The sequence below is a fragment of the Antrostomus carolinensis genome, unplaced genomic scaffold (assembly GCF_000700745.2).
Source record: "Antrostomus carolinensis isolate BGI_N321 unplaced genomic scaffold, ASM70074v2 scaffold18207, whole genome shotgun sequence".
NCBI classification, from domain to species: Eukaryota; Metazoa; Chordata; class Aves; order Caprimulgiformes; family Caprimulgidae; genus Antrostomus; species Antrostomus carolinensis.
In genome coordinates, this window is record NW_010328274.1 from 33574 (window position 1) to 44065 (window position 10492).

The following is a 10492-nucleotide window of genomic DNA, read 5'->3' on the forward strand; positions in this document are numbered from 1 at the left end:
AGCAGGAATACCCAACTCCAGTAACTTGGAAGAAGTAACTTTGCCCTTGTACCAGGGTTCACTGGCAGGAGCCAGACTGCAAGAAGGAATATCCCAGAGAGCTACGCCACCTCAGCTGGACCTTACAAGGTCCCACAGGCAGGAAGCAGACTGCAGGACTTGCCTGGGGGTAGCTAGCAAAGGATGTTGCAGCATGCTCTGTCTCTAAACAGAGAGGCAAAGAGGAGAGCACCACCTGACCTGAGGCAGCCAAGAGGCCATTCCCATCTGCCAGGCTCTAAGCAAAGCTCATCTCTGAGGGGAATGGAGAGAGAGTTGCCACTTTCTCCAGCAAGTAGCCCTGTCTCAATGCCACAGATGAGGCCTGATGGGGCTTTCTCACCAATCCCCTTCTTTGGGAGGAAGGCAATTTTCTTTGGCAATATTCTGGATTTTTTTTCTTTTCTATTTTACTTGTTACTTGTCTTTCTTTCAAACCAGTCACTACACTTGCTGAGAGCACCCCCCCTCTTTTCCTCAGGATGGTCACACCATACCCCAGAATACCCTTTGGACTACAGTGGGATTGCATCTGCATTTCATACACAAGGAAGGGGGATAGAAGTTTCTGCCCTTCTCAGAGGTTGATGCACTCTGGTTCTCTGGAGTCAGAGCAGTCTGCTTCTGACCTCTTTGTCCCTCTCATTTGTTTAAGATGCTTGAACTAATTTTCCATGACCTTCTTCAAGTCCCTCCGCAGCTCTACTACAATCACAAAGCATACTTCCCCTTCAAGCCTCCTTCTCCAAGACCTCTATGCACAGGCAGGTCCTCATTGCCTTCAACAAGATTGCTCATTTAGTCACCCTAGTGACTAAATGCAACTCCCAGTTGCTCTCCCAGTGAGGACAGCTATGCAAACTTTAATATTAAAACCAGAGGCAAACACTGTCCTCTTGGTTCTGGTAGCCCTCTCATTTCAGTGGCAGCCACTTTTCTGATTTTGAGCAATTTTGCTCAAATTCTTGAAATTCTTGGCTTTTTTCTTTTTTTTTTTTTAGCTTTTTTGTTTTATACAGGAAACAGATAACAATAGTAATCCCATATTCCCAGGAATGGAGCTGTAGAGAAATAAATTACCATCTTGCTAAGTAGTGTCACTGATGGTTTTGCATACAGAGACAAAGTTTCCTTAGTTTGGGAGAGTTTTCTGCTGTCTCACACAGCAAAATCCTGACTGCTCTGCTGCTCAGTATCACATCCCACACTATTTCAGAATTATGCTGCTTCGTATGTCTCTGAAAGTATTTGTGTTTTGAGCTTACATGTCACTAGATGACTGAGCTTGCATTTTTCAAAGCTGCGTCTCATTTGCTTCTCTTGGCTCTCCAGAGAATCCCTCTGGATTCTCTAGCATGGTGGGGTGGGAGGGGGAGGGTGTTTCTCTTTGCATCTTTAAGTGCAGCTTCTCCCATCATAGCCATCATCTGCATATTTTACAGACAAGGTTGCCCTGTGCTGAAATTCTTGTCTGCGCAAACTCAATGCAAACCATAACCAATCCAGACAGGCTGCATCCCACAGTAAAAGAGCTGTAAAATGGTATTCTACACCTTCTCCCACTAGCCTGACTATTAGCCATGCTCACATTTTGTCCACAAGTCAGGTCTTCCAACTCAACACAACTGGGGAAAAAGTGAACACTTTATTCTCTCTTCCTCACCTGTCCACTGCTTCCCCAGTAAGAGAAAACACTCCTCAAGGAGTTCAATGCCCAGTTCTGCTCTCAGCACTTCAATAATCTGCTGTGGAACCTTTGGAAAGGTATTTAATCTTCGCACTTCGTCTTGTTCATCTTTTTAACAAGGATCCTAGTATTTCTCTTCAATGAGGTCCGGAGACTGGCATGACAATCTTTTAGGCACAAAGTGTTATTATTAGGATTCCAAAATCCAAATGACAATTGCCTTTTACAGCAGAAACAAAGACTGTTCTCCGCTCAACTCACAGATTCCCTGCCTCCTTTGTATTTTCTCACAGCTTCCTTCTTTCAGTGTCAGTGTCCTTACTCTGCCACACGACACCACATCAGCATTGCCAGTGAGTTTCTCTCCTCTGCTGATCTGTCCGTCCCTCATCAGCTCACAGACAATCTTGGTTTTTCCAGATGTTAGCAGAGGAGCATCGCTTTTTTTCCTTTGCTTTAAAATCAGCTCTTCTTTTGCCATTATTTAAATGGTTGTTGTAATGAGTTGCTATACCAAATGCTCTTGCATTACAACAGCATCCTCTTAATCAGGATTTGCACAAGCTCTCTGCATAGGCACCAAACCACTGACAGCTGTTCCAGTCCATTGACTTAAAGCCTGACTATTCACCTTTACATTTGCACCAAAGACAAACAGTACCTACAATACTGACTGAAATTGAAAAAGAGAAAGAAAGGGACCAGACAGCAAAGCAGTTGATTCTCCCTTCTGCAAGAATGGTCACTGCAGCAGAACTGATGGTATCACTTAATGACTAATCAAGCGTAGACATCAATCATGCAAAATGACTTTTGAGTGACAGTTATTTCTGAGGGAGAACAGGATGCCAAGCAAGTTACTGGTTTGAGAGTAAATGCTATGCCCTGCCAAGGAACAGGTATAATGCAGGCAAGCAGCTCTTTACTGACACACATCTGCAGGACCCAGGATGCCAGCAACAAGCCACTTGAACTGGCATGTTCACACGTTCTGGTGGATAGCCCATTCTCCATTTTTTTTCCCGTACCCTCCTTCTTAGTCTCTTGCTGGATATTTTTAACCAATTGTCTCCCTCTACACTGAAAACAAATCCACAAAACTTCTCCGTAGGACTCCCTGCAGGGGAACAGTATGATTTGGGGCAGCATGGCCTATTAGTGCGCTGGCCTGGTCCCTCTGGCAGCTTGCAGGCTGGGCAGCAGGTCTGACTGCCTGCCGCCTTTACCTAGAGCAGAGGAGGAAAACGGCTGGAGCCCACAGCAGCAGGCAGGCACGCAGCCCACACTGCCTCTGGGAACCAGGAGGGACAAGTGACAGGGTTTGGAGGAAAGAACTTATTCCTCCTCACAGTCACTCCGCTATTTCCCTCTCTGCCTCATTCACAAACATTTATCCCATCCTCAAGTGGTAACAACTGTGTATCATGCCCATTGCTGCCATCCGGCAGCAGGGATCTCAGGGGCAGCAGGGAGAGCTTGGCAACTGCTGACCTGTCAGGGGAGCTTGTGCAAGTCCGTGTGTGCACACACACAGGTGTGGCTAGCAAGAAGAGTCTGCAGATCAGGATCTGTCCCCTACGGCTGACACATTTAGATCACCCTGAAATAAATCGTAATGCAGGACTCCCATCCCTGGGTCACTTCGCAAGACCTTTTGGTACCAGCACTGCCACTCAGCTAAGTCACTATGCACAGCTGTCAGAACAACACTAATAACACAGTATCTAGCTAATGGGAGCACATGTAGGCTCCCTCTAGTTTTAATTTAAGATTAGTTCAATCCCACTACCCTTTTCGTATGCTTCTTCCTAGAATTTCGCAAAGTTTAACATCTGATTTTTGAGTGCCCAAATTCAGGCACGCACCAGCCAAGCTTGCAAAGATCTCAGATATGAAAACTGGTAGTACATACTCCACTCACCTCTAAAGACCAAGCCTCTAAAAAAGTTTTCAGCCATAGAAAATTTTGCTCTTACTGCTGTGCATTTCCATCAGTTGTCCTCTTCCACCCCCACTTCTCTTATAGCATCCCCATGTGTAATTATGATAACTAAACTTGGGATAAAGCCCATAATAACAGTCCAATAATATTTAATTTTCACCAGGTGCATCTCAAATGGTTAATTCTAATTACCTAAATAATTGTGCTCTACCTTGCTTAAGAAAGCTTTTATGGATATAGAAATAATGACAGGCTGAAAGCCTGACTAGTCAGAAGGTAAGCAGGCAGTGCAATTTTATGCCTCCTGTTGCTTAATATCACTGTGGTCCTCTGCAGACTCACAGACAGGTCATAAACCAAACAGAACAGAACAGTCCTGTCTCATTGATACTTGACATCCCAAAGTGCTGCAAAGTAATAATTACATAGCATTTGGTGTACTGACTGTGTATGCGAATTGAGCAACAGTTATGCTCACAGCAGTAACTCAGCCTGGCACATTCAGATGTGTTTTGCTTAAAGACAGGACTCTCGGGTTACAGAAGAGGCCTTGAAGAGCACCATGAAGTCTTCAATTCCCTCTATAACATCAGTGTCTACCTGCAATGGGACTCAGCCCCATGCTTCTTCTAACACAGCAGCCATAACCTGCGCCTTCAACTCTGTGTATGGTTGTTAAACCTCCTGTGGCTCAAAGACAAGGCTACTAGCCAACGCTTGGCTGTGTGACACTGCAAATACTGTAGAGCCCAAGAAGAATTCCGCCTTTGGGATCCCGCATCAGACAGGGATAAATCATGATCACTTCTGACATTTGATGTAAGCAAGGAGTACATCAGTCACATGCACTGGCTGTAAATCATCTAGCAATGAAGACTCCAGCTGCAGCCAGAGGTCTGGGAGGGAATGCCACCCACCCCACCATGCACAGCAGAGCGCAGCCAGTCCCTCACAACAGCGCTCCTCTGGTGGCAGCAGGATTGCAGGGACCCATTTCATCAGATGGGTCATGTCATCAGTTTTTCAAGGTCTTTGTTGCGGGCTCTGAGTTGTGGGATTCCACATCTAAGAGACTGGTAATACCACATTTTGAGTTCTGTGTTCAGTTCTGGGCTTCCCAAGACAAGAAAAAGAGGGGATGCTGAAGCAAGTCCAAGGAAGGACCACTAAGATAATTAAGAAACTAGAGCATCAGACATATGAAATGAGATTGAAAGATCTGGGGTTGTTTAGCCTTGAGAAAAAGAATGTTCAGAGAGGTTGCAGAGTCTCCATCCTTGGCGATACTAAAAACTGACCAGGCACAGCCCTGAGCAACCTACTCTAGTTGACCTTGCTTTGAGCAAGCCTGGCCTGTTAATGCATCAGCAACACTCGTGCTTATTAGTACACAACACCTCCATAGGATCTGGCTATCAATTTCTCTCTCTATGTGTTACTCCTGCACTGAATGTCATCTTCTCTTCATTTTAACTATCACGGCACCTGGCTATTTGATTGGTTGCCTTGAGACTTTCTTAAGGATCCTACTACCATGGTTTCTGAGCACCTAACCATTTATTGCCTGACCTATGATGTAATCAGCACAAATCTGCCGTTGCCCTAGCAGCACTGTGGTTCCAAACAAATCTGCTCATTTTCTCAACAGCGGTTCTGTAGAACTCATTTTATGGTTCAAATGAAAAGGAAATGATGGAGGTAAAAAGGCAAAATGTGTTAATGCAATATGTACAAGTCTCTGGAAACAGAGTAGCAACAAATCTGGCAGACAAAAACCCAGCCTCCTAGCCACAAGGCCAACTTGAAAAAGCCTGTTATTTATTCACAAAACACATTCCTCCAAGCCCACAGGATCTGACAGGGGAAGAAGTGGTCATGATGAATAATACATTCCTGTTAGTGACACCATCAGCTCAACCTTCTACCTGGACAATTCACTCTTCCTTCAGCCTCCATAGGCTGTTCCTGGACCTGCTTGCAGGCTTCAGAGACCATTTGAGAAATGAGTTGACAAGTCAGAGAAGGCAGAGGGCATTTTTTGTGTAAAAACTGAAAGGAGAAGAGCCTCCCTTAGTTCTGTGGGGGTGATAAGGAAGGAACAGCTGGAACATTTTTTTGTGGTACAGATAATTGCATGTTCCTGTCTACTTGGGGATGCTGACAGGCCCTATGCCACCTATTTACTCAGTAAGATTTGGCCACTGATGATGATACTCAGATATGAGGAGACACTGGTACAAGACAGCAAGCAGGCTCAGCAGGGTCAGCCCCAGGGAAGATCTGATGGTCCATCATGCTCAGCAACTGTTTACCAGCGACTCTGAGCAGCTGCTCAGACCTCAAGGGCTGTCTCCACCAGACTTTGAGTTCATGACCTTCTGCTTGAAGACTTGCCAAGCTGTGCCCTCCGCCCTCACTGAGCCAGCCCCAGCTCCTGTAACATGTACCCTAGCAAGGGGCTGGTTGCTTATTCCCATTTATGAAACACAGTCCCTTTTAAGTCTCTTTGCTCAGTTGCATGCAGCAGCCCGCAGTGTCCCCTTTGGTCCCTTCTCACTCTCCCAAACCAAGCTCACACAAACTGTTCCTTCCTGTGGATGCAGGCCCAGCAGCCCCTTTCCTGCTGCTAATGATTTCCCCCACAGTGCTCATATAGCAGCTAACTGCAGATTTTTCCTGTCTTTGAACATATGCCCACACTGCCAATCCAAGTCCCTGACCTGTCCTAGTGGGCCAGCTTGAGGGCAGATTGCAAGCACCTGGGGGACTGCAGCCACCCTGCTTGTCTAACTGCTGGAAAATGCCTAATCCTCCACCAGTGCCCTTCCAGGCACCATTGTTTGGGCTCAGCACCCCTTGCTGAACTCACCTCTTCACTGTGCGGAGCAGGGTGGAGCGTGCCTCATTGTGGAAGGTGATGATGAGGCTGGTAGCTGGCAAGTCTGTGTCATAGCGTACAGAAGTGCATCTGCAACATGGGAGAGTAGAACTGTAAGCCAAACATCACCTCGTAGCAGCCACTGCAGTAATGTACCTAGAATTTCTAAAGAATAGAGTAATATGCTAAAACCAGAAAAAACACAGCTGAGCTGCAGCAAGGGAGGCCTAAGCAGCCCCTGCACCAAGGTTGGCAGAGCTTAAAAACAACTGTGCCTGCGGAAAGACCAAGTTTTGAGGCTGTGATACCTAAACTCACAACACTACATGATGAGGAGGGCATGTGGGCTTCATGGGGAACAAATGTTCAACATTGTGGACTCTAGTCCCTGGATTCACCTGTGATTCATGTAAAATCTTGTTAATTCATGCATAGGCCATGGACACACTAAGCATGCATGGAGCTGGTACACCCAGGCATCACTGCATAAAGGACTTCAAAGTCTTTGGACGTTGGGCTTTACAGAAAGGAAAACACTAGCTAGTGCTGTTATCTGCATCAGGGAGGTGCTGAGGTTCAACACTAACACCTCAGCTGGCAATGGAAAGCAATTCCTCCCACCTTTTCATCTGACTTTCTAATTTTAGGTACATACATTCACTTTCACACTCAGAACCAAGGATTAACTCAGGATCAGTTTGCTGATCATACTGCTCGTATATATCCAGTGGAGAACAAGGGCTACTCATACCCTGTGGAAAACAAGGATTCTTGGAAGGAAAAAACCTCAGATGTGAATCCTGGATCCAATTCTGTCAGATACTAGGAATGGCAGATTTGGGTTGATCTGCTCCTCCAGTGTTCGCCTTCTTAACTTCCAGCCAGTGTCAAACAGTAGTCAGTCTGCACTAATTCCCTGCCCAATGAAGATCCCTCACCTGAAATTGTGGCCTAGTGTTTTTAACAGCACAAGGTAGTTCTCTCTGGGAGAGAACACAATTCAGTTCTTAAAGCCACTACTTGTACTTTCACATTTACTTACTATTCTTTTATGGTTATTACTAAACTGTTAACTGCTTTTATAATCACATTCAATCCTACTGGTTTATGACTTCTTCATTGCAGTATTTTATTGAGGGGACAGCAGCTTCTTACAGCAATTTTCAAACATATAAAGAAACCTTGATAAAGACTAAAGTGGGAAACCTGAGACCAGACAGGAGACATACCACATTTGTTATTGTTTCAAAATAGCTCCATGATGTAATGCATATAAAATGCATTAAGGCATCAGTAAGTGGAAAAGCAGCAGAGATTGGTGCATGTGTTATTTGAGGAAGTCTTCCCAAGATCTCAGCATTATTACAGCATCGCAGAGGACAACGACAAAATTTGTGCTTCAAAGTTGGCTGTCTCCTTGCTTTGGATCAAAAAAACAGCTACATGCTAGGTCAGAAGGAGCTTGTAGGATGTGGAGTCAAGTAAGTCCAAGCTCTGTTTGGGTGCCTGAAGAAAAAGTGACATGTTAGTGACCTATTGACCCCCCACTCCTTAAAGAGGGAGCCAGGTCCATTTGTGACACAAGGATGGGCTTTTCTCAAACCACAATCTAACTTGTATCAGCTGAAGTAAGTCCTCATCCTAAATGGCCATCCTAGCAACCACTTCAATATTGTTATAAGACAAGGTACTCCAACACAGCTCCTTCATTCCCAAACTGCCACCTCTACAAAGGGAAAGAACATGGAAACAGGTTTATCTGCTCTGATTATACACTGCTTTGGACTCCTCATTGCTGAAGGGAATCCCTGCAGAGCTGGGGCTGAAGTGGCCATACATTTCCAGGGAATCACATATATGTTGTTCTTCAGACTGAAGTGCATAGATGAGGCTTTTCACAAAAAGCATGTTCTGCATGCTACCACAGATCAACATAAACAATAATTCACCTTTGAAGTGAGCTGGTTTTAGGCCATAAAATGACAGCAGATTAACAGAAAACAGCAATTCTGCATGGCAAGGAGACATGTCAGTAACACAGGACATGGCACCACTGCCTCTGAGTCACTAGGAAGCCAATCCCAAGTACTACGATGGGGAACAGGAGCACAAGACTTTCATCTCACAACCAAGGTCTCAACTGGTTGCATTCACAAAGCACCCTGATGGCTGTCAAGTGCTGGCAAGCTCATAAAGCTCCATGTCTCCTGACAGCCCTTTTACAGTTTCAATCAAGTGAGATGCTGAGTTTCCCGTTCCCAGCAGCTGTGCACTGTTGCTTTGCAGCCCTAGGTAGGGTCTAGGTTCCAGCCCAGATAGACAAGCATTTCAGACGTGGTCTGTTTGCTTCTGTTTCTTCTCCATTGAAGTCAACTGTTTTACACTACCCTATCACTATCAAACCCACAGTTTTCAAAGTACAACATTGTGTTTTTGTACTCCAGAAACTTCAAAATAGTTACCTGAGTACTATTAGCAATTTAAAGATGAGTTTATTCAGCAGAATAAATTCACCCCCAGTGAAACAAGGACAGAACAATGAGCACTTTGCAAGCCATAAAATACTCACTATATTCACACATTAGTTTCACGCCCACCCCAGCAGCCTTAATCCACTGTAATGCTCAGGCTGAAAACGTGGCACCAAACCAGTTTCAGACAGCCAGGCCACTAAGTATAGCAAGGCTGCAACAGTGGTGTATCTTGCAGTAGTGTCACTGAGAGAAGCTGTGAGCGTCAGGGGAGTTGTGCAAAAAAACAACTGTCAGATGAGCAATTTGAGCTGCAATGGAGGGGCTGTGCTGAAACAAGGTGACACTTGGGCCTGGGAGAAGAGATGCTAGAAAAGCAACAAGCTGGGGCCAAATTATTCAAGGGTCACCACACATTTAAGGCCCTTCCAGATTAACCACGAAATTCAGTGAATTAACAGACCAATGCTGGCAAAGAAAAACCCAAACCACCCTTTGTCAACATTGCAGAACAACACAGGAGGGCAGTGGAGTCCCCACACCAAGCAGCAGCCATGGCTTGGAGCAAGGGCTGCACGTTACCTGTAGTGCCTGGTGTCCCGAATGGGCCGATCACTGCTGAGTTTGTCGCTCTCTAGCTGATTAAAAGCATGCTGGCGGTAGGGATCTTCTCCAGCCTTCAGCAGCTTTGAGGACAAGTAAGCCTTTTCATCAAAACCCCTTCGGCTGTTCTTCTCTCCTTGGGGAGCCCTTGTCATCTAGAGCAGAGACAAGCATCAAAGCATCAGGGAGAGCAGCCGGCCCATGTTTAGACACACCTAAGTTCAGACACGTGTACGCTAAAGCATGTTCTTTGCCACACATCTGGAAGTGTGTGGGGGAAGGCAGGACAGGCAAGAGCTTGGAAAGGAAAGTAGGAAACCCTCATAGATATGGTGATATAATTGCCTTCTCTGAGGAAAACTGCAGGCTTTGCTATCCTTATCAACTGAGCTGCTGTTTCTGACAGCACAGGCAGAGCCAGATTCCCTTTAGCTTTTCTTATGCAGGACATGAGACTACAGGCATTTGGAAACCCTTCCAGGCAATGCGGGTTTGAGAGAAGCCTCCAGCCAACGTGGCTGAAACACAGTATTTTGAGGAAAACCAGTTTCAGCCTTTTGGCAATCACTATCACGTACAAACACAGAGGCAGCCGATTTAACAGACCGTGACTGTGTGCCTTGCCCAGCCTCACAGAAGTCCATGATAAAGCTGGGAGCTGCAAGTGACTGTCCCCAGTCCCACACAAGAGATAAAACACTTGGGCCATCCCTCTCCTCTCCTGATTTTCCTCTAGCTTTCCTAGGCCACAGAGTCAGTGCAATGCCAGCACCTGAAGACCATTCACTAGGGCCACTGGAAGGGAGGATAGGCACAGTTCTAGCCCATGCTAAACTCTTAGATACAAGATTTTGGTTGGAAAAACCTAGAAA

The 10492-nt window shown here is 45.7% G+C and overlaps 1 protein-coding gene across 1 annotated transcript in view; it reads right to left on the reverse strand.

Annotated features, from left to right (window-relative positions):
* GALNT16 (polypeptide N-acetylgalactosaminyltransferase 16) overlaps positions 1-9775 on the reverse strand; it is a 36304-nt gene extending 26529 nt beyond the window's left edge. The window contains exons 1-2 of the mRNA XM_010172201.1: positions 9600-9775; positions 6538-6636 (exon numbers count right to left, since the gene is read on the reverse strand). Of these exons, the coding sequence (XP_010170503.1) occupies positions 6538-6636; positions 9600-9775 (275 nt within the window). The remainder of the gene's footprint in view (positions 1-6537; positions 6637-9599) is intronic.
* Between the last annotated feature and the right edge of the window lie 717 nt (positions 9776-10492).